Here is a 22,292-nt window from a genome sequence, read left to right as displayed (position 1 = left end):
GTCTGTCACACATGCTGACAGGGGAGAGGATGAGCCCCAGTGCTGTACTTCCCTTGGCTGCAAGGGGACAGAGGGTGAGAGCAGGGTTGGGGGTTCCATGATGAGGGAGCAGGGAGATGAGGGGTGAAGGCTGGAAAGGGATTCCCGATTCCCTCCTCCCCCACCCCTCCCTTTCCCCTTAGTAATGACACTTAAACAAGCAGCAGCAATGAGTATCTTCTCTCCAAATATTTACACAGCTTAAATATCCACGTGGGGAAGGGGAAACTTTGCTTTGGCCCCAGCTTGGGCACAGAGAGGGTGGTCCCAGGTCCTGTAGTGACCCTGCTGGGGCTGGACTGTTGGTCAGACCACATCACCTATGGGGTTAGACCTCTGCTTTAGTGTCTCCAGCCCCACAGGCTTAGGGAGAAGCAGTGGCTCCAGGGACAGACAGATACAGCGAGGCAAGCGAAGGGGCTCCACATACATGGGGCAGGGCAGGGACCTGTTCCCCTACCCACCCCAGGTCCCTGTTAGCAGCACCCACTCAGCAAGGCTGGGCTGCTGCCCCACTGCCAGCCTAGGGCTGGTTGCTGAGCTCCTTAATGGCCTGAAGGATCCTCTTCATGTGGCCCACTTTGGTGATCCCAAGGTCCTGCAGGAAGGAGAGAGAGGAGCTGATGTACTTGCAGAGGCCAGCCCTGGGCTCTCACTGGCAGGGAAGCCAAAGGGCAGAGATGAGGCTGCACAGCCCAGCTCCCCCTGCTCTCTTTGCTGGAGCATGGTGCTTGCTTGGAGCCCTCTGTCCTCTTACAAGCACGTTCCCATGCCTGGATGCAGGAGAGGGCAGGATGCTGTTGATCCTGCTTTGGGCAGGTATATGGAGCGTTGCAAGCTGGAGGACCAGGGCCAGCCCCTCCCCTGCTTCCAGCCCTGTGTGCAAGCTGTGCAAGCTCAGCCCTGCGGAGCCAGGTGGAGGGTCAGCACCTGCCTTTGCCCCACCACCAGGAGGGATGGGGAGAGGAAGGATGGAGGAACACCATGCTCCCCAGGCCTGGGGGTCCCTCAGAGGGCATAAGGGGGTTGTACCTTCAGGTCTCTCCTCTCCAGCAGGATCAACTCTGAGCCCTGGATGTCATGCCGAACAAAAATGTCTCTGTACTCCCCTAAACCGAGCGCTTCCAGCCAAGCTGCCACCTCCTCGGAGCCCCACTTGTCTGCTAGCAAGGGAGGAAAACCACAGAGGTGGCCTGGAGCCTGCAGAGGCAGCTGGATGCAGCAGGACAAGCAGCCAGCAGCCAGCATCCCCCCTGCCACCCTTGGGTCCTGCAGGGCCAGAGGCTGCATCAGGCACAGGCTGGAGAGGTCTCTCCTCTCCTTAGCTTACTTACAGAACATCTGAGCTGCTCCCCCTCGACAAGACCCCCAGCTCTGGGTGAGGGACTTACCCAAAGGGCTGAGCAGCACCACAGCCCCCTTCTCCCCCTTGCAGTGGAGTTACAGGGCTGGGGGGCTCCGCATGTCTGACAGCAGAAAAAGTAAGCTTTAAGGGGCTAGGGGTGACAAAGGTGACACCCCCCAGGCAGCCAGGACATGCCGCATCCCCCTTCCCACAGCGTGCTCAGGACAGGAGGCCAAGGGCTAGGTTAGCAGAGGGGGATCCCTACCAGCACGGGCTGCACCTGCCTCTCCCTGGCGCACTGCTTGCTTTACCTGGGAGCGCGCTGTTGGCCTTCTGCTTTTGCAGCTTGTCCTTCTCCTTCCTGGGCTTGGGGATGTTGAGGCGAAGCTTGAAGCTGCCCTTGTTGGCGCTGCCAGCACCTTCCTGCAGGAAGCCAGGCTGAGCAGGGTGCTACAGCTCCCCAGAGACGCCCCCCACTCCCTGTGCACCCACCTCCTCAGCGGGGTGGGCAATGGGCCCCAGCCAGTGGATGTCCAGCAGCCGCTGCAGCTCCTGGCCCAGCACATTCAGGGGGCCGTGAAGCGCCTCCTCCTCCTGCGGCGAGTCCAGCTGCGGGGGACAGGGACCATCCCCAGCCCAGCTGCCACCCCCAGAGGTACCAGCCAAGGGGGGATTTTGGGTGCTGCCCAGGCCCCCACTCACCGCCTTCCCCTCCAGGAACGCCCTGGTCTCAGCGTACAGCTCCTTGATGCTCAGCACCACCTCCACGGCCACATTCCTGCTGAGAAACTGGGGGGGCACAGAGGGGTAGCCACTTGAGCACAGGGCCCAGAGGGGGGGTGGGTGAAGGAAGCTGCCTTGCACTCCCAGCCCCAGCTCACCTCTGAGGTGCCGGCAGCTTTGTTGGAGAGGGCTTCGCTCAGCGCCAGGGAGCTGGCGTTCACTGCGTGTGCCAGCTCCTGCTCCACAGCTTTGTGAGCCTTGGCTGCCTCGTGGATCCTGCAGGTGAGAGGGGCTGGAGCTGCTCAGGCTCCCATGGGCTGGGCAGGCAGCTCTGCGTGGCCGCAGCACAGCTCTGCCCTCCCCGTGCCCACCACATCCCGCCTCCCGCAGTCTGACCTGGCAATGAGGGTCTCGGCAACCCTCGAGACCTGCTGTAAGAGGCTGCTCTCCTCCTCAGTCAGGTACTCCATGGACTGCTGGGAGCTGAGCCGTGGTCGGGCGGCTGCTCGGTAGCTCTCCCCCTTCTGCTTGTCCTCCCAGGACTTGAGGGTGCTTTCAAATGCCTGCAGGGGACAGACACGGCCCCCCTGAGCCTGTCACACCTCTCTGCGGCCCAGCACAGTCCTGCTGTGCACCCCAAGCTCACCCGGTCTCTGGTCAGCATCTGGGCTCGGTTCTTGTGCTGGATCTTGATGACCCCAGGTGGCTGGATCCAGGCCTCTCCATCCACCTGCACGGGGACGCCCTCATCCCCCCGGATGGTGATCTTCACCACGCGGCACTGCGGGGTGGACAGCCCACGGTTGGCATTGCTGCTGGCTCTGCACCTCTGGCTGAAGAGCCTCCCAGGGCCATGCAAGGGCCAGCCAGGAGCTGAGCCAAGTGGAGCCGCACTGCTGCAGTCTCCACTGCTGCCCCAAAAGCTTTCTGGCACTGCTCAGGGTGGGGACACCCCCAGGGTGCATTGCCCCTACCTGTGCAATGCGATGGTGCTGGAGGTTGATGACCCGTGACACAGCCATCTGGATGCTGCCAAAGACAGCCACCACCTCCAGCTTCTTGTCATCGAAGGATGGAGCCCCAAAGTTCTGTAGAAGACCAGTACAAGTGAGACTTCCACACTGGGTTCATTCTGGGACCCAGCATTTTCCCCCATGTGTGCCCAAGGCAGGAAAAACCCCAACCCTGGGTTTTCCTGGGACTGTGGGAAGGACATCATGCCCCTCCAACCCACCTCATGGCACTGGCACTCACATTGTCCTCCTTGGTGCCTCCCCAGAAGTTGATGCCCCCGGCATAGCTGGGGATGTTGAGGACAGCAATGCCCTGCAGGCTGGGCAGCGAGATGGGCACCCCGTCACACTGCAAGAGAAGGCTGAGCCTGGGGGGCCGCTGCAATGCCACCCCCCCTGCCCTATCTCTGCTCCCCTGACCCTGTACCTCCAGCTGCACCCGCTGCTCCAGGTTCTTGTAGGTGCGCTGCAGGAGCTCCTTGGTGCCCAGCACCCCATACCACATCATGTTCTTGGTGCGGCTGCTGTGGGGCCAAGTGGGACATGTCAGGGGGCTGCACCTTCCCCACTCTCTGCCATGGGCTCTGCACCCTCCTGGGGGCAATGGGCAGAACTGTCCTGGGCCATTGGCCCTGCCTCAGTTTCCCCACTTCCTCAGCAGGGGGCTGCCTGCTGGACCTTTCCATGCCAGCATGGCAATGTCCCTCTACCCAGATGCAGAGTGAGTAAATCCCACCAAGCCCTCACGATTTTACCCTTCCTGAGGTACTTGCAGCCTGCTGCCCACCCACAGGGTGCTCATCCCAGCACTGGGTGCAGGTGGAAAACCTGCTGCAGGCAGGAGATTCCAGCACAGCAGCACCAAGCCACTCCCATGGCTCCCAGCGTCTCGATGGTCCCTCCTGGTGCAGGCATTGGAGAGCCAGGGATACATGTTTTTTCTGGGGGAAATTTGGGGGGGGGGGGTCCAACCAACCTGCACTTCTTGGGGTGCTCATCCCGTTTGTTGTTGAACTCCAGGGAGATCTTCGCATCCAGGCCGATGCCAAAGTAGTTATTCATGACGCATTTCTCCGAGAAGTGGCTGAAAGCAGCAGACAGGGACAGTGGGTTGGGAGGCAGCTGCACGCTGGCACCACTGGGCTGGCACTGGAGGATGGGGTGTAACATCTGCCAGAGCAGTGGCACGAGCTCCCAGAGGGGCTGGCACCGGGAGGCCTGGCCAAAGCTGGCAGGGATGGCTGCAGTCCCCTCAGTCCCCATTGCAGGACACATTTGGCACATCCAGGACCTGCCTGCCCTGGGCAGGGGGGAACCCTGAGCTCCCAGCATCAGCTACAGATCCCACACTAGGCACAGGCAGGCTCTCCCATCATGGGCACTGCAGGGCTGGGAAGAGCTTGGCACCAGGGACACCACACTGGTGGGCAGAGGCTGGCCCAGCAGCCACCTCCAAGAGCCAGCGCGGTACCAGCTCTGCTCCCACTCCATGAGGGGTAGCGAGGGTGGGCCAGGGTCCCCGGGGCAGGCAGGAGCCCAGACTCACAGGGTGCCAGGGTCTTCAGGGAACTGCAAGCTGCCGAAGGAGTCTGGCCGGTCCAGGATGATGGAGGAAGACGAAGAGGTCACTGTCACCCGCCGGGAGCCTGACCAGCGGGGAGAGGGAGGTAGCTGCTGCACGGGTGCTCACCCTGAGCCCATTCCATGGCTCACCCTCATGCCCCCATAAAAAAACATGTGCCCCACTGGCATCTTACTGAGCCTCTCCTCCTCCTTGTTGAGCTCCTCTGAGCTGTCCTTGCTGGCGCCCGTGGTGCCCCGGTAGGCTTGGGTCTGCTTGTTCTGCTCATCCACAGCTGGATGCAAAGAGGGGCATGACAGGGAGTTTGAGCAGCCCCGTGGCCCTGTGCCCCCTCCACACGTCAGCCCTGTGGGCTCGTGCCAGGCAGGGTCCAGGGTGGCAGCTCTGCCCCGGGATGGGGATCTCCCTCAACCACATCAAGCACCAGAGAAGGGCTGATGCAGTTCCCGAGGGGAAACAAAGGCAGGGGTCCAGCACCAACCCACGGTGGCTCCACAGCCTGTGCCAGGCTGCTGCAGCATCAGGGGAACCACCAGCCCCCCCCACCCCCTCACCTTTCTCCGCCTGCTCGATGATTTGCCGCAGGGCTTTCTTCAGGCTGTTCGCCCGCAGCATGAGCTGCTCCTTGGATTTGAAGATGCGAGGCACGGGGCTGGGGTTGAAGCTGCCACCTTTCTCCTGGTCCTTGGCATCAGCAGGGGCAGCTTGTGCCATTCCCTCGGGGACCATGATGGCCTGAGCCTCCTCATTCAGCTCCCGCACCAGCGAGTCCAGCTTCTCGTTCAGCATGGCACACTGTGGGACACCCGCCCTGCTCAGCACCCAGCACGAGCTGCAGCCCCACACCAGTGCTGGGCACTTCCCTAGGCACCCTGAGCATCTGGGCACTCCCAAGCATCTGGAAACCCCATGCCTGGGCAACCCCCAAGCACAGCACACCCTAATACATGCACAGCGAGGGCACAGCTCCCCAGAGCAGCCCCCGCCAGCCCCTCCACTGCCCTGGGGCTGTGCCACCAGCTCGCCCCAGCTCTCCAGCTACTCTGCAACCCACCTTTCGTGCCATCAGCTCAGCCTCCTGCTTGTTCTCTGTTGCCCTCTTGTAAGCCCGGCCTACTTCGGCCACAAAGTCGTTGACAGTGCCGCAGAGGAACCTGCCGAGGGAAGCAGCAGGAGGTGGAGAGGGGACAGTACAGCCCACTGGGTACAGATGCTGGCCAGGGGGACTGCTGGCATAGCACCCCCAACCCCAGAGGGGCAGGGCCAAGAGTATCTGCTGGGCACCAGCACAGTTGGCAGCTGCTGGTGGGCAGATGGGACAGCCCGGCTGAAGGGGGTGCAGTGCCCATGGGGACATGACCCAGCCCAGAAAGAGCACTCTGGCACCCCCATCAACAGGCCCCTCCTTACTTTGCAGAGGAGATCACCACTGAGTGCTTGTCCGACTCCAGGATCTTGGCCAGGTGGAAGGCAACAGAGTCAGCATAGTGGGAGATCTGGGCCTGGGGGGGGGGGGCACAGGGTAGGAAAGCTGGAGTCCTGCCACCCTGCCGTGTGCCCCACTTGAGGATGGAGCCTTGCCTGGCCAGCCCTGGACTGGGGATGAACAGCCCTTCTTCAGCCTGCTCCCCATCCCCAAGGGCAGCCATGCCTGTGCTGCTGGGCAGAGGGGATGCTCAGCCACAGCAGGAAGGAAACTGAGGCAAGAGGCTGGGTGGGAGGACACAGAAGAGTCCAAAGCAGCTGGTCAGCAGCAGGCCAGCTCTACCTCACCTGCTGCCTGCTCCCAGCTGCACATGCTGAGACCTGCCAGACTCATTTCATTGCATGCAGCCACCTGACAGCCCTCCCATAGCCTCAATCCCCAGGGCCCCCCAGCATGACCTCTTCCTGTGCAATCCCTTTCTCTGTGCCCCCAACTTGGCTGATGGCTGATGCCCCCAACTTGGCCCTCCAGCCTGCCCTCCCCCATCTCAAGCCCCCAAATGCCAACAGTTCCCACCTGGATGTTGGAGTCCCCATTCTCTTCCTCCTTCAGGGCTGGGGGGGACTGCTTGGGCGCCTCGTAGGTCAGCACACTCCACCTGCCAACAGAGACCGTGGCTGTCTGCCATCTCCTGGTTCTCCAGCACAGGGACAGGCAGGGAACAGGGACAGGCTGCCTGAGAGGTGCCAAGACAGGACAGGGGCAGAGGGGTGTGTGTCCTTTGACATGCTCACCGGTCCAGCATCTTGGTGGTGGCCCTTTCCAGCTTCTCCAGGATCTGCAGCAGCTGGGTATCATCATCGCACAGGCTGCCCCAGCCCAGCACCCGCGCCAGGTCATTGCCAGTCCCCAGGGGCAGGACACCCAGCTGGCACTGTGGGAGAGGGAGAGGGTGGGGAGGGCTCAGAGCAGCCCCCAGGGGCACCTCTGACACCCCCAACCCCACCCTGCCCATCATTCACAGCACCCCGGGGCACACAGGGAGGTCCCAGCTGGGCTGAGAGCCCAGTGCTGGGGACGGTGCCAGCTTGTGCCAGCAATGGCAGGCGATGACTCCCACTCACCTGCTTGTGGAGGCCAAGGGCATCTATCTCAGAGAGCACCCAGCCCACACTGCCATCCCCTCCACACACCAGGATCCGGAAGGTAGAGAACTTCTGGAAGAGGCGCAGCCTGGGTGCGGGACGAGGAGAGAGGGGTTGGGGGCTGTGCTGGGTGCCTGCCAGAACCCCGCCAGGGCCACCCCTGGGTGACCAGGCTGGTGCTTACCCCAGGTGTGGGCCCCCGTTCATGAGGTCAAAGACTTGGGCCGGGTTGAGGAACTGCTTGAACTTGCGCAGAAACTTGACTCCCTGGTTGTCCCCGCTCTTGGAGTTTACGAAGGCCAGGAGAGGGCTGGAGCAGGTCGAGGGGCAGGTGGCTTTCCAAAACCCTGCAGTGAGCCCTAGCATGTGAACCTCGGCTCCCACTCCCCAGGAACACCCCAAGTGTGCTGTGCCTGACCCGTGGAGTGCTGGGGCCGGAGGGGCAGCAATCAGGGTGCCCAGGGGATGGTGAGGGGCAGAGGGAAGAGGAAAAACAGTGCTTTTAAGGAAATGAGATGGGGAACAAAATGTGCCTGAGGCAGAGCAGGATCGATAGCTGGCCCAGAGCCCACACCTGCCTCAGGGACATCTTGGCCACCCCAGTCCCTGGGCCAGTGCCTGCAGGCTCCTTCCCTTGGCAGACCCGGCGATGCTGCGGCAGGGAACGCAACGGCCGTCGCTGCCACTGGCACCAGCCCCGCAGCCACTGCCCTTAGAGCCCACGGGCTGTGACTAGTAGCTCCAGCACCTTCACGACAGCAGGGGCAACACCCCTGCAGCCCAGCCCCTCCTGGCCTGGGCATGGCTCCATCTCCGCTCCCAGCCGAGCAGAGCAGATTGGCAGCGCAAAGCACTGGGGGCTGCTGAGTCAGAGCGTGGGCTGCCGTGGAAAAGCCTGCTGCCAGTGGCGCCCATGTGCCAGAGTGGGACAGCGTGGCAGGACAAGGGGGGGCTGAGGCCTCACTGAGCTGCTCCCATGGCAGCAGAGCGCAGTGGGGTGGGCAGCAGCAGCAGCAGCAGCAGCAGCAGCAGCCACGGCTGCTCGGGCTGCTGGAGAGAGACAGGGCAGAGATGCTGCTGGGGATCAGCCACCAGCAGCAGAGGCTCTGGAGCCGAGGAGCAGCCGCGTGATGGTTACCCTGACAGCATCCTGATGAGTAACGAGAGGCAGATGAGCCACCGGCTGAGCTGAGTGGTGAAAAGCATTAAAGAACGAAGAAGGAAATATCCGGAGGAGAAGAACAGATTTTGCTCAGCGGAGGCCAGCTGGGCCCCTCGGGAGAGGGAAACAGTGGGAGGGGTCCCCCCGGGCTCTGCGTGGTTCCTCTCTGCAGTGCCCGATGCCTGGGCAAAGCTGTGCTCTGCACTACCAAAAAACCAGCTGGGGTTCAGACAGTGGGAAATAACCCAAGCAAGAACCTCATCCTGCCCTGCGAGATGCTGAACTACTGGGGTGCAACAGCCACACGTCAAGGGGGCGGAGCTGGTGCCACTGACCCCAGCACAGAGGGACTGTGACCGGAGCCACTGTGAGAGGTGGCCTGGCAGGAGCAACTGAAGCCACGTGGGGGCAAGAAGTGCTACCTCAAAGCCATCCGCTGCAGCCCTGCAGCAGAGTGCAAGGCAACAAGCCACCTTCAACCTGGAGCCTACTGATGGTAGTGCTCCTGATGCCTCATAAAACAGGCACAGCCAAAGCCTGCAGAGGAGCTCAGAGAGCTCAGAACCCTGTCCCAAACAGCCTGCCTTCCCCCATAGCCCGGCCCTATGCTCTCCATGACTCACCATCCGAATCAATGCTGTTCAAGGCAGTCGGCGGGATGATGGACACTTTGTACTGGCCCAGGGGGCACCTCTTGCCAAGTTGCTCCTTGCAGGCACTGTGAACCTGGAGACACGGGGACACCTGCAATCAGCAAATCTGGGGGGACGCAGCACCAAAGCACCCAGCCTCGGCTTCCCCAGTGATGCACCCCAGAAGGGCAGTGATGCCTGTGCTGGGAGAGGGGTGGGGACAGGGGTGGGGGCATCCTTACGATGGCCTTGCACCAGAGGCACCGCCAGTCCTGCAGCCTCCGGACGCTGCCACAGGTGCGGTCGCAGACGGCACAGCGCGCGCTGACGGGCAGGTTCCCCTCCAGCCACTGGTGGGGCATGGCCACCTGTGGAGAGGGGCAGCCGCTAGCGGCGTCCTGCAGGCCTAAGGGACAGCGTCAGAGGCCACCCCTTTCCCCAGGCACTGTGAAGGAGGTGGGCAGGGTAGGATGCCCAAGAGCAGGCCTGGGACTTCTCCTGTGCCCTCTCGTCCCTGCCTGCCTGGCCCCTTGCAGTACATGGGGCGGGGCAGAGGTGTCCACAGAAAATGTCTGGGAGTGGTCCCTCTTGGAGAGTAACAAGGGATCCTGATGCGGGGTGGCAGAGATGTCCCCAAGCCATCTCCCTGCAGAGCCAAGCCCAGAGGCCACACAAGGCAGGAGACAGCAATCAGGGACCTTCCTGCTTCCTGATTTGGGCATAACAAGGCTAGCTAGTGGCTCTTTCCTGATGGGATCCCCGACAGGAACTCCCCTGCTTACCCCGTCCTCATCCTCGATGATTTCAGTGCCAATGGAAGCCAGCGTTGTCCACTTGCAGTTGTTCGTGGCTCTGACAGCACAGCGCTTGTGTGCCTTAAACTTGCAGACTGTGCAGGGGAGAGCAATGAGGAGCGGGGAAGGTCCCCATAGGATGCACCAAACCCCCTCTACATCTGGGGATGCAGCTGGTGGGCATCACCCTGCATCCCTCCCGCTCTGGTCCAGTCCCAAGAGGGTGCCCTGCCCCAATCCTGGGCCCTGCCCACCCCCCAGCAGGACTCTGGCACTGACCTTCGCAGGAGAGGCCGTGTGAGGTGACCCCCGGGAGGGCTTCGCGGCACACGTTGCAGAAGGTGGGGCGGGCGTGGGAGCAGGCGTACCAGTTGTGCATGCCCGAGAAGTGCTCCATGTTGAACTGCGTGGCCTGCTGGGGGGCACAGCCCTGCCCCGTCAGTGCCACGGACCCTCACCTGGCACCCCCTCCCTCCTGGCCCCCAGAGTCCCCCCAGCCCGACTCCTGTCCTCCTTGTGGGGCTGTGCCAAGGGCAGCAGCTCTTGCCTGGCAGCTAAAGGCACTCAGAGAGGTACCCATAGCCCCCTGCCCACGTCACCTCATGGATCTCCCACTTCTGGACAGACTTCAGGGCACTGATCCAGTCCTCCATCTCCTTGCGGTTCTCCGCGCACAGGATGAGTTTCCGGAACGGCGTGATCACCTGCAACAGCCACCACCACGTCCTCTCACATGGCCACTGCCAGGCCAGCCAGCCCCCAGCACAGTCCCCAGCACACCCCAGGCTCTACGGGGTACCCCATGGCTCTAGGGGAGTGAGGGGGTTCCACGGTGCCTCCCTGTGAGATGCCGAGGACTCCACAGGGTGGGGTGGACCCCACAGCCCCCTCACCGTGAAACTGTTGTTGATGTTCTTGGTGCTGGTCTCGGCCACGCTGGCATCAGACAGGTCCACCTCGTCAAAGATGAGAGACTGCAAGGGAGAAAGCAGAGCCCCAGTCCACCAGGCAGGGATCTCTGTCCCCTCCTGGGTTGGCAGGCTCAGGCCTCCCTGCCTGAGTGTGCTGGAAGCTGCCCCACAGCCTACCTTGGCATCCTTAGCATAATAGAGTGTCCTGCCCCGCAGCTTGAAGTATCTCCTCTTCCATCTCTGGAAGGAGCTCGTCTGCTTCAGCAACAGCCCCTCCTTCACACTTTTCTGCAGAGACCACAATATCCTGAGCTCCCGCAGCCCCCCAGGACCCCCGAGCCACAAATTTCCCCTGTGACACCACTCCCTGGGTCCCCAAGAGCATAGGATGGGACATTCTGGGGCTCGCTCTGTGCTGGATGTAGCAGGGCAAATTATGTCCCCTGCCCACCATCCCCTGGGCACTGGGTACTCCCGGAAGGATGATCCAGAAGGATGCTGCTGGGCACGGCAGGGATGGCAGATGCAGGACTCCAGCGATACAGAGCCCCTGCTGCTGATGCTTCCCCACCATCCCCGGCACAGTGCCCAGAGAGCCTCAACCTGCTGCAGCTCCCCAGAAGCCAAGGGCAGAGCCACGGCCAGGAGAGCTCCCTGGGAGGGGACACCAGTGCCCCAGAGACAGCAGGACTGCATCTTGGAGGTAGCATTACCTGGGGACTGCAGCCCCAGCCAGGCTGGGGAGCAGACACCTGGGGTGCAGCCAGCCCTGTGAGGCCCCCACAGCCCCTGGAGGGAACAACCCGGGGCTGCTGAGGGCAGGCTGCAGCAGGCAGAGCATCCTCCACAGCACAGCACAGCACAGCACAGCACAGCACAGCACAGCACAACACTGCAGCCTGGCTGCCCGTCCTCTGCCCTCCCCGAACCGCAGCACCTGCCAATATTTACCCTCCTCGCAGCGGTGTTTACAAGACTCAATTAATTAGTGTTTGCAACGTGGCTACGAGCCTGTGCTGAGTGGGGCGGCAGAGATGCTCTGGCACTGCCTCATCTTTGATTGTATCTTCTTTAAACACCGCCGGCAGCCCCACTCAGCTGCTCCTCTGCAATTAGCTGCCACAGCGGCTGTATCCGATCCCGTCACACGATGACAAGCCACATTTAATGGCGAATTAGCACTGGGCACTGAGGGCAGAGCTGGAGAACCGTGGCCCCGGGGCCCTGCACTCCCGTGCCCAGCCCGTGTGCTGCAAGAGGTGGCACCCAGGCACCCGTCAGCCTGCAAACACACCAGAGCCTCAGCCTTAATCCACTGCCCCACGGCTCCGAGCCAGTGGTCAGAGCACCAGGAGTAGCAGGAGCCTCCAAAGTCACAAAAAAGCCAAAACCACACCTGGGATGCTCCCTGAGCCTCAGCTCCCTCAAATCCATGACCCCTCCCCAAGCTCCCCGGGGCACGCACCGCGATGTTCCCAGCTCTCTTCCAGCTTGCAGTTTAAAGCCTTTATTGCTCTCTATCAACGCTTTGACCCCCAGGACCAGTGCAGAGTTCTGCTGTGGTTGACCACCACGATGCCTACGAGTGTCAGCGCAGGTTCAAACAGCCCCACTGTCCCCAGTGCCAGCACCGTGGGACACACCACATCCCTTCCTTGGCCTCTCAGCTGTGAGAGCGCAGAGGAGAACCCAGAGCTGCCCTGAGCAGCAAGAGGAGTGTGGTCTTCCAGCAGGGTCCAGCTGTGACCTCCAGATCCACACACCCTAGCACCTTAGCAGTCCTTGTCCCACGCCAGAAGAAGACAAGCCAGGGTCTTGCCACGGCCAGGTGGGTTCCAGCCACAAATGCCGCCTCCACCACACCTGGTTGCACACTCTGGGTGCAGGAGCTGCGTTTGCTGCAGTCGTTGCTGTTGCTGCACAGGACAGGCAGTGTGGGACAGCAAGGGGTGGCGTGGGGAGCTGCGACAGGGAGGAGCAGAACAGGATGACAAGAAGAAGGAAGAAGAGGCAGGTCCGTGAGGGCGGCTCAGAGCCTCCATCGCAGGGGCTGGAGCCAGCAGGTCTTGGGTGCTCAGCTCTGCCTGCCTCCAGGACCATGTGGGCGGCAGGATACAGCAAGGACAGCTGCCTGGGAGGGCAGCACCTGCTCCTGCAAGGGGGTCAGAGCTGGAACACCCCCAGCAGCTACTCCTGACAGACAGCAGCAACAAGGTATCACCCAGCCCCAGAATGTCACAGTCCGGGCCATTCCAGGGACAGGATGCAGCTGCCCCCACTGTTCTGCCAGCATGGTCTGTGGCAGAACCTGAAATGCAGGGCCCACCCCCTCCACCACAACACCCGTCAGAGTTTTACAGCACCCCAAGTGCTGCAGCTGGAGCGGGTGTCTCAGTTTCCACTCAGTGCAGACTAATCCCCAGCATCCCAACACGGGGCAGCAAAGCTGGTGCAGAGAAGCTCAGAGGGCACCTCTCCCTACGCCCACCCTCAGAGGCTGCTTTGGGAAACAAAGTCCAAGCTCTCTGTGCCACCAGTGGTGACGCCATGGGGTACAGGTTTAGCTGGTGCCACCACAAGGCTGGCCAACCAGCCCCCTCCCTAGGGAAAATGAGGCAGGTCCCCTCTCCTAAATGAGCCCTGGAGCCTGGCTGTCCCATGCTGCCTGGGCAGGCACATCACTCTGGAGTGCCAGAGGGCTGTTTCAGTCTCTCACTGGCGTGAGTCACCCACAAACCCAATTTTTTGTCCATGGGTCTCAGCCAGGAGCACCTGCTGGGAGCAGTTCCCGCGTGGCTCCACTGTTTTGGACCCCTGCTTTTGGCCCGAGGAACAGGAGGAGACCTGAGACACCTGATGGCCAAGGCCAGCAGCAGCCTGGCCATGAGTGGAAAGCCACACTGCAGCAGGCATTGCTGAGTGAGCCTGGTGTTTTCCCTTCACAAAGAGGGAAGGGCGTGGGAATGGCAAGAGCAGATGGGGTCGTGCCACGGTGGCATCACCCCCTGTCCAGGGCTCATCTTCAGGATCACCACAATAACACAGTTCCCTACAGCAAGTGGCTTTCAGGTACCCCAGAGCTCACAGGAGTCAGAGCTGAGCACACGCAGCACAGACACTGCCTCTTCTTCCTGGAGAGCTTTTGGGGGCACTGGCAGCCCCGGCCAGCAGGCTGGGAGCTCTGCACTGGCCCCTGCACAGCTGTGACTGTAGTGTGCCACCCACACCTTGAAACAAGCCTGAGTCCCTCCACTCACCCCAGCCACAGCTGCAGAACCCCAGGCGGAGCTGCAGGCAGCCTCAGCCAAGCCAGCACTGGTCCCATACCAGCAACAGAGGTGGTGATGCAGTGTGACAATACCCAGAGCCACGTGCAACCCACCCAGCAACCAGCACAAGACCAGCTCCCCTCTGCAGGGCCCTGCCCCAGCACTCCACTGCCCCATTTCCCGAGGTCCCTCCCTGCTCCCTCCAGCCCAGGGGACTCAGCACCACCTGGGTTGTGCCCAGGACTGCGGGTATCTCAGATGCAGCTGGAGCAGCAGTGGCAGCAGGGTCTTGGAGAGGAGGCAGCTAAAAATGGCCCTGTAAGGATGGTCAGCCACCAGTAAAGTGCCCTGCCAGGACTGGGCTGGTCCCAGGGGCTATCATGTCACAGGCTGACTGTATGTTTGGCACAGCTCAGGCAAGTTCATTGCCCTCTGGGACCACATTCCAGCAGGGCTTCTTCCAGGCCAGGGTGCACCCCAAAATGCCAGCCCTGCCCTCAGCCCTAAGGCAGAGCTACAGGTTGCTGTTCCACTCTGCCATCTCCCTTCTCCCAGCTCTGCCACCACCATTCCTGGGAAGAGCCCGTCACGCAGACAGATCTGACCTCAGCTGGGGCAGGAGGGTTTTCCTGCTGGGATTGGCTTGGACAGCAAAGCAGCTGCTGGAGAAGAGCCAGGAAGGTTGTTACTCAGGAATGCTGGCACGTATGGCTGGTGAGCACCACACTTGCCTGCCCACCCAGTTGGCAGCCCCACAGCACTCCTGAAGGAATATGCTTGTCCCTGTGACCACAGGATGCCTCACTGGGCGGGGGGGGGAGAGGGGAGAGAAGACGAATCACCTGCCAACACACCGACCTGCATCGCACCAGCATCATTCCGGGCAGCTGCCCTCCTCCTCCAAATGCAGCAGCTCACCGGGCACAAGCTGGGGTCCAGTTGAATCAGAGCTGAGCCAGCAGATGCCAGGACAGCAGAGGAGAGCTAGCAGCCCTCAAACAGCTCAGCAGTGGGGCTGTCAGCAGCTGCTGGGCACACCGAGGACTGGAGTCAGTTGGAAACCTTATCAGGCTTTGCAACAGCAGCGCTCTTCCGGGACCAGGCAGTCCAGGGGCTTGTTGCCCAGGGAGTGCCGTGGCCCAGCAGGCTCATCTGCTCCCTAAGGACCTCTGCTGTGATTGCAGGACCACAAATACCCCTTCCCACGAGGCTCAGACCATTGAAAGGGGACAAAGAATCAACAGAGAGGAATGAGGGAAGGAGCACCCAGAAGAAAGGCAATATCCCCTACACCAGCAGCTGCTTTTTAGAAAGGAGCTCATGCTTCCCTATCTACAGCCACATTAGTCCCCAGGCATCCTGCTGGCAGGCATCCCCACACACCAGCCCACCCTGTGCTGGTTCCCCCCTGCCCCTTGTGCCCCGGTGCCGCCGGGCACAGCCCTCCCACCCTGCCCAGCCACGGACAGGCAAGAGTGACACTTGCATAATGGAAAAAGTGAGTGGGGAGAGAGGGCAGGGCACTTGAGAAACCTCAAACATCCGGCTGGTGACACTGGGGCTATCTTCACACCCCAGCACTGGCTCAGTGAGCCCCGATTAACGAGAGTAAGCCCAGCCTCCCTGGTCTCAGGCAGTGTTTTCTTGTGTTCAGATGCAATTTCCTATTTTTTTTTCATCTATGTCCACTGGCAAACATCAAGAACATGGTTCCCTCTTCGTTGCACCTTCCTCTTCAAATACTGATCCATATCACTGAGGACGCCCTGGTTACAACCTCCCCTCCAGGCTGAACAGTCCCAGCTCTCCCAGCCTCTCTCCATGAGGGAGATGCTCCATTCCCTCACCAGCATCAAGTCTGGACGATGCAGTGCCCAGGAGCCACATGCCACCCTCCTGCTGCAGGAGGGAGGTTTCTAGGTCTGGCCCCACCAGCTCTACCTTGCTTTCCTTTTTCTTTTGGCCAGGATTCAGAGCTCAGCAGGCAGCCCTCCCTACAGCCTGGCTCTACAGTAGTGCCCCACCAGGCTCCCCACAGCTGCCCCAACACCCCAGCATCCACAGGTACCACTTGCCCCCTCCCTGGGGCACCCTGAGCCTGCAGGATGCCCAGTGCCTCCAGCAAGGATGAGAAGCATCCATTCCTCAGGCTACCACTAACCCTGCTGACCTCACCAAGCCCCCTGGGCAGACACTGGTGGGTCTCCCAGCCCCACCAACCAGCCGTGATGTTATTTCAAGATCAGGAACTACGAACATGACCCCCCCTTGCAAACAGCAGACAAGCCATGCCCCTGCCCACCATGGCCATGCACATCCAACCCTGGATCCCTGGCATGCACCCCAGCGTGTCCCTCTCAGTGCCTCCACCTCTCAGCTCTGGTGCCAGCACCCCAGAACCAAGCAGTGCTGCCGGATCCCTGCCCGCCTCCGCTCAGCTGCCAGGAGAGCCTGTGCCAAGGCAGTGCCGGAGCTGAGTGCCCCAGCCACACGGGTAGGATGTGCCCCCCCGCCCCCAGCACCTCAAATGTGTTGGTGCAACCCACAGCCAGTGTCCCCTCTTTCCCCTTCATGCCCTCCCTCCATGCCCAGCCCCAAGGGGAGCAGCATTGCATCCCACTGCTACTCTGCCCTTGTACCACCCTACAACCTGGTGCAGGCAACTGGCAGCCCCCAGATGCATTGAGGAGGAAGAGAAGGGGCTGACAGCAAGACCCCGTGTGTCCTGTGGCCATTCAGTATGTTGGGGGCACCTGCACCTGGTAGCTGTCATTGTCACTGAGCACAGTGACCTCCCTCACCGCCTCCAAGCCAAAGCTGGCACAGAGTGCCCTGCAGGACGCCCACAGTTCCAGCCTGGGGGGAAGCCAAACCGGGGGTGGAGTGGGGGGACATGATTGATGGGGAGGTTTGAGGAGGGGATGGGGCAATGTGTATTTGGGGTGTGGAGGCACTGGGATCAGGGAGGGGAAATCAGGAAGGATTCAGCTGATCGCAAAATGATCCTCACCTGCTCCTATCCCAGGGGCTGGACAACAGCCTGGTATGGAGGAAGCTGCTTGCTCCTATCACCAGGTCAGGTTCCTGACCTCTCCTGGCCCCCCAACACAGGAGGTCCTGTAGACGCCCTCCAGCACCTCACCCACTGCCAATGGCCAAAAAATAGGCCAGTGTGCTCCCTCCCCCTGCCACTAACCGGGTTGTCTCAGGAGCTGCTGCCCTGGCACCGGACTCTCTCTCCCTCATTAACTGTGTGCTCATTAGTTACCTGCCCCTGGGGTGCAGCCAATGGCTCCCTCCCCTCACCCCAGCCCCACATGGGTGACAGGGGTGTGGAGGTGGCTCGGGAAGGTGCTTGCCATGATACACACACTGTGGCCGTGGCTGGAGTGACGGGCAGCACGTGCTGTGGCAGGGCTGTGAGCCAGGGACAGCCTGACCTGTGTGGCAGAGGCAACCTAATCCCAAAACCCTCATCTCCATAGGGAAAGAAGGAGTCCATCTAGCAAGGAGCCAGGCCGGCAAGCGTGGTCCTGCCCATCAGGACCAAGGCAAAGGAATCCTCAGGATAAAACAGTGAACCCCGACGCTGCAAACACTTGGGTGGCAGGGGAGGCATACACGGCTCGCTCTCAGCCCCTCCAGCTCCAGCCCTGCCAGGCTCACACCCTCTCTTCCCAGCTCCGCGGGCCGTTAACCCAGACACGTCCTTTCCGCCTGCCCATCCATCACGCCACCTGCCTCCCCTGGCACGCTGCACAGCATCACCTCCCGCATGGCTAATTGCTCATGCCAGGCAGGATGCAGGCAGGGAGCCGGCAGCTCAGCCTTTCCCCACGCGCAGCCTGTCAGCGGCGAGGCTGAGCCTGCTGATGGCAGGGGGGGCTGCGGTGCCCCAGCTGGGTGGGGGCTCAGAGCGCGCTCGTGTCCCTGTGCTGCTGCTCTCGGACCCGGGCACAGCCCTGTCATCTGCCCCTTTCTCTCAGGTTTCCGAGCATCGATGGCTCCCTGCAATGTCCTGGTGTCCCACAGCAAGGCAAGTGCTGCGTGGCAAATTCCGGTGGCTGCTGTCACCCCCCTGGGAGGGTGCTGAGGGCTCACACACAGCACTAAGCAGACCAGGACCCTGCCCACTGTCCTGGATTCCCACCGTGCCCCCCTACAAAGCCCCCTGAACCTGGCACAGCCCACGGCACCCCCCTGGCAGCCAGGCTGGGGAGGGCACAGTTGGTGCCAGCCTGCTGAAAAGAAAGGGAAACTGAGGCACGTTCCATGAGCAGCCAGAGGGACTCGGCGAGAGCTCCCTCAGTGCTGCATGCCCCTGAAATGTCTCCTGCCACGTGGGAAAACTCCACGGTGCCAGGTTGGGAGCATGCGATTTCCACACCCCTGGGCAAGTGCCCTTTGCCCCGCCTCGTGCCAGTGCACCAGGCTCGGCACCACAGCCAATCCCGGGCCAGCGGGAGGGGAGCCCGTCCCAGCCCCAAAAGCATCCCCGAGCTGCCACCGGACCCAGCACGCCGTCCCATCCCCGCTGCCTCCCTCCGTGCCCGCAGCACGCAACACCAGAACCCGGGGATACCCCTGTGCTCCGCAACTGCATCCTCCTGCCGCGTTTTCAGAGCTGTCCTCCCCTTCCCCGGGGTAGCGCAGCCACCAAATCCCCACCGAGGGGGTTGCTGGCACCAGAAGCCGGCTGCGGGGGGATTTCTGGCAGCCCCTGCGCGCCGCCCAGCACTGCAGGCACCACCTTGACTCACTCTGCCACCTCCTGCCCGCAGCCGGAAGGTGGACGCAAAGGGACCGCTCGCCCGGCACGCCGCCCGGAGCATCCTCCCAGCGCCGTGCCCACATCCTCCCTCCCCAAAACGCCGCCCCACAAGCCTCCTTCTCTCCCCGCTTCCCACCCGGCCACTCGGCCCGGTTTATTCCTCCCTGCGCTGCAGGCGGGAGGTGCCTGGCCATTTCACTGTCCCCACCTGGGACACCAGTGGCCACACGCTGCTGCTTGGCTGAAGGTGCTGCACCCCTTATTTTTGTAGGTCCTACCAAAATAGCTTTCTCTGAGCAAACTGTGACACACGCCCACCCCAGCTGCTGTCGGGCCAATGGCCGGGAAGCACGAGTGTCACGTCTGACCTTAAAGGTGTCCCCATCCATCCAGCAAACCACCACAGGGGACTGCATCTAGGGAAGACTGTGGAAATGGGGTCCACAGGGGAGCTGGCACAGCCAAAACGAATCTGGGGCATCAGGCAAGATGCAGGTTCCATTTTGCCACCCACCAAGCGCAGCACACGCAGTGCCTGCAGCAGGGTGTGGGATCCCGGGAGCATATGGAACTGATAGGACCCTAAATCTCAGCCACAGAGCATCCACGGGGCAGAGCCTCCCTGAAGGAATCTCTTTCCTCCAGGGACACGGGGTGGGAGGACAGAGGGGGAACCAGGGGATACAAACACGGGATGAAGGCAGCACAGGTATGGGGGAGACCCTGTCCCTGAATGGTGGGAAAAAATCCACACTCCACACCCCCATGGCACCAACAGTGGCACTACCACTGTGGGGTCTGCACCTTTTCCATGTGCCCTCCTGCAAGGCACAAGGGTGCCAGAACCCTCCTGGCTCTGGCTGGGTCGAGTCTGCCAGCAGCAAGTGCCCGGCACTGATTTACATCCTGGAGCAGGTGAACTGCCCTGCCCCACTCTTGGCAGTACCCCACACCCAGCCAGCCCCTCGCCCCAGGCACCCCACAGCCCTGACCTTGCTCCTCATCTGCCCCGAGGTGGAAACCTTCCGGATGAGCTTGTGGGAACTGTCCTCCTGCTCGCCCTCGCTGTCGGACGACTCCTCACCGCCCACCTCGGGTGAGATGGGTGCCAGCTTGTCCGAGTCCAGGGAGGACACCGACTCACGGGTCTTCCTCAAGAACAGGTCCCCAGGCACCAGCTTCTCGGCCATCTTCCCACCCGGCTTGGCTCAGGGCTCTGCAGCCTCCTGTGACAGCCCTGAGAGGACAAGGACACACAGGAGTGGAGGAAGACCCCTGAAAGGGGGTGGGTGGCCCCTCACCCTCTAGGCATCAGCCAGCTGGGAGGTGCAATCCTGGAAATCAAGGGAGATGGCGCTTCCTCGCCCAGGAACGCCGCTCAGGGTGGCATCCTTGCAGGCAAAGTTTCCCTTCCTTGCCTTTTTTCGGTATCCCAACTCTTCCTCAGTCATCCTGGCATCGCAACGCCGTTCCTGGCTCGGCCGCAGGAGACTGTGGTCGCCCCACACCCTGGCATTGGTGCAGAAGGGCGAACCCCCTCCCCGCAGCCTGTGCTAGCCCCCCTCGTTGCCCATCCCCGGGGTGTTGCTGCGTGGCCGGGGGCTGCGGGGAGTCTCCATGAAAAGCAGCGGCCGCCCCCCGCCATCCACCTGGCTCCAGCAACCGCGAAGGGATGGGAGCACCTCCCGCCCCGCGCGTGGGTCGCCGGCCCCGAGCAGGTGCCTGAGGGCGGGCTGGGATGGAAGGGGGGTGCGGGGTTGCCGCATGCGGGGGAAGCCATCTCCCCACGGCATCCCTGCCGGCCCCGAGGGCTGCGGGGGGACTGGAGGGCCACCTACCTGGACGAGCGAGCCTGAACGGCTGCAGGGCTGCCGTGCCCGAGCCGGGAGTTGCGGGTGAGGGCACCCCACAGCGCCGTGCCGGGCCCCACGCGTCTACCGCGGGCCGGCTCCGCCGCTCCCCTCCGCTCCTCCTCCTTCCCCGCGGCTGCCGGCAATCGCGGCGCCGTCTCCCCGCGCAGCAACAAGCGTTGCGGGAAGGGGAGGCGGGAGGGAGTGAGCGCTGCCCTGCTGACCACCCCCCTCCTGGGCGCATTCCCCCCTCCAGCCTCGGGGCTGCCGGCGTGCCGGGTCCCCACCGAGCATCCCGCAGCACGCCCGGGCGGGGAGGGGGGGGGAAGGCGGAGCGCCCCCCGCTCCGCACACACCTTGCGCGACCCGAGCCGCCGCCGCTGGTGGTGCAAGGTCGCTCTTCCTCCGGCCCCCGCCCGCCGTCCGCAGCCCCCCCTGGCCCCGCCGGGACGTGCCTCCGCAGGCAGCCCCAGCCCCGGCCCTGCCCCTGCCGCAAGCCCCGGCCTGCTCGGCGCGGCGGGCGCTGCTGCGCGGCTCGGGCGGCCCACGCACGGCCCCGAGCATGCGGGCACGCCGGGCACCCGCCGCGCGCATCCGTGTGCGGCACCCGCGCGGGCACGGCGGAGCACGTGCGCGCCCGCCCGCCCACGCGGACGCGGTGCGGGCAACACCCGGCGTGGGCGCGCGCGGGCACCCGCCGCGCACATATGTGTGCGCGCTCCCGCGGGCACACGGGCGCGCACAGACCACCCCACCTCCCACCCCCCACCCCCCACCCCGGGGTAGGCGCGCACACGCGCTGCCGCCGCACACATACGTGTGCACATGCCCGCACATGCAGGGGCAGGCACAGCCCTGCACACACGTGTGCACCGCTCATGGGCATGCACCACCACCAGGCACGTATGTGCTGCGAGGGCCACCACCTGCACGGGCATCACACACATGTGTGTGCACCATCCATGCACAGGCAGGCACGTGTGTGGCTTCCACGCCCGTGTGTGTGGTCACAGGGCACCACATGCCCAAGCCTGCACATGCCAGGCGTGGGAAAGCACATGCCCCACGTGCACGTGGGCACGGGCGGGCACACACACCCCCACCGTGCGTGTATTCGTGAGCCCCTCACACGGGCGAGGGCGGGCACACGGCTGGCACGGGTGGGTGCGCACCCCGTGGCCCCCCTCATTTGAGTGCACGTAGGTAGGCAAGTCCCAGGCATGGGCGAGCATGCGCACCACTGCCCTGCAACCATGTGGGCATGTGGCAACACATGCATAGGCACATACAGGCACAGACACCTACAGCACACGCATGGACACCTCCACACACGGTGCTTGTACACACGCTTGCATGTGCATGGAAACGTGCTGGCAGCCTAGAAAGTCGCCCGTGTCCTGTGGGTGCATCCCCAGGAGCATGGGAAGCAGGACAAGGGAGGGAGTTCTCCCGCCTCTGCTCTGCTCTGGTGAGACCCCCAGGAGCACTGGGTCCAGCTCTGGGGTCCCCAGCACGAGCAGGATGTGGAGATGTTGGAGCAGGTTGGGAGGAGACCACAGAGATGCTCTGAGGGTTGGAACTTATCTACTGTGGAGACAGGCTGAGAGAGCTGGGGTTGGTCAGCCTAGAG

At 62.7% G+C, this 22,292-nt stretch overlaps 1 protein-coding gene across 8 annotated transcripts; it reads right to left on the bottom strand.

Moving 5' to 3' along the window:
- Nucleotides 1-205: 205 nt before the first annotated feature.
- On the bottom strand, nucleotides 206-21,089 carry DGKK (diacylglycerol kinase kappa). 8 transcript variants are annotated; one of them, XM_027904288.1, is made up of 30 exons: nucleotides 21,019-21,089; nucleotides 19,805-20,049; nucleotides 10,950-11,060; nucleotides 10,755-10,835; nucleotides 10,461-10,565; nucleotides 10,141-10,273; nucleotides 9,850-9,956; nucleotides 9,310-9,435; nucleotides 9,059-9,161; nucleotides 7,458-7,620; nucleotides 7,253-7,361; nucleotides 6,923-7,062; nucleotides 6,705-6,786; nucleotides 6,113-6,204; nucleotides 5,757-5,856; nucleotides 5,257-5,497; nucleotides 4,878-4,976; nucleotides 4,667-4,766; nucleotides 4,097-4,204; nucleotides 3,548-3,644; nucleotides 3,362-3,469; nucleotides 3,082-3,195; nucleotides 2,754-2,888; nucleotides 2,504-2,670; nucleotides 2,266-2,383; nucleotides 2,087-2,173; nucleotides 1,877-1,993; nucleotides 1,696-1,822; nucleotides 1,072-1,202; nucleotides 206-637 (listed from the first exon to the last, which is right to left on the bottom strand). In XM_027904288.1, the coding sequence occupies exons 2-30, from the start codon at nucleotides 20,000-20,002 to the stop codon at nucleotides 563-565; spliced, it is 3,474 nt and encodes a 1,157-aa protein (XP_027760089.1). In that variant the 5' UTR covers nucleotides 20,003-20,049; nucleotides 21,019-21,089; the 3' UTR covers nucleotides 206-562. The 8 variants fall into 8 exon arrangements, with proteins under 8 accessions (XP_027760089.1, XP_027760090.1, XP_027760091.1 ...); XM_027904289.1 differs by having other exon boundaries at nucleotides 1,072-1,199; XM_027904290.1 differs by having other exon boundaries at nucleotides 1,696-1,807.
- Nucleotides 21,090-22,292: the final 1,203 nt, after the last annotated feature.

This window comes from Empidonax traillii, unplaced genomic scaffold (assembly GCF_003031625.1).
Source record: "Empidonax traillii isolate 1590-97213 ecotype Southwest subspecies unplaced genomic scaffold, ASM303162v1 scaffold1035:size206130, whole genome shotgun sequence".
NCBI classification, from domain to species: domain Eukaryota; kingdom Metazoa; phylum Chordata; class Aves; order Passeriformes; family Tyrannidae; genus Empidonax; species Empidonax traillii.
The sequence above is the reverse complement of the archived record's forward strand: the minus strand, read 5'-3'. Positions and strand labels throughout refer to the sequence as shown.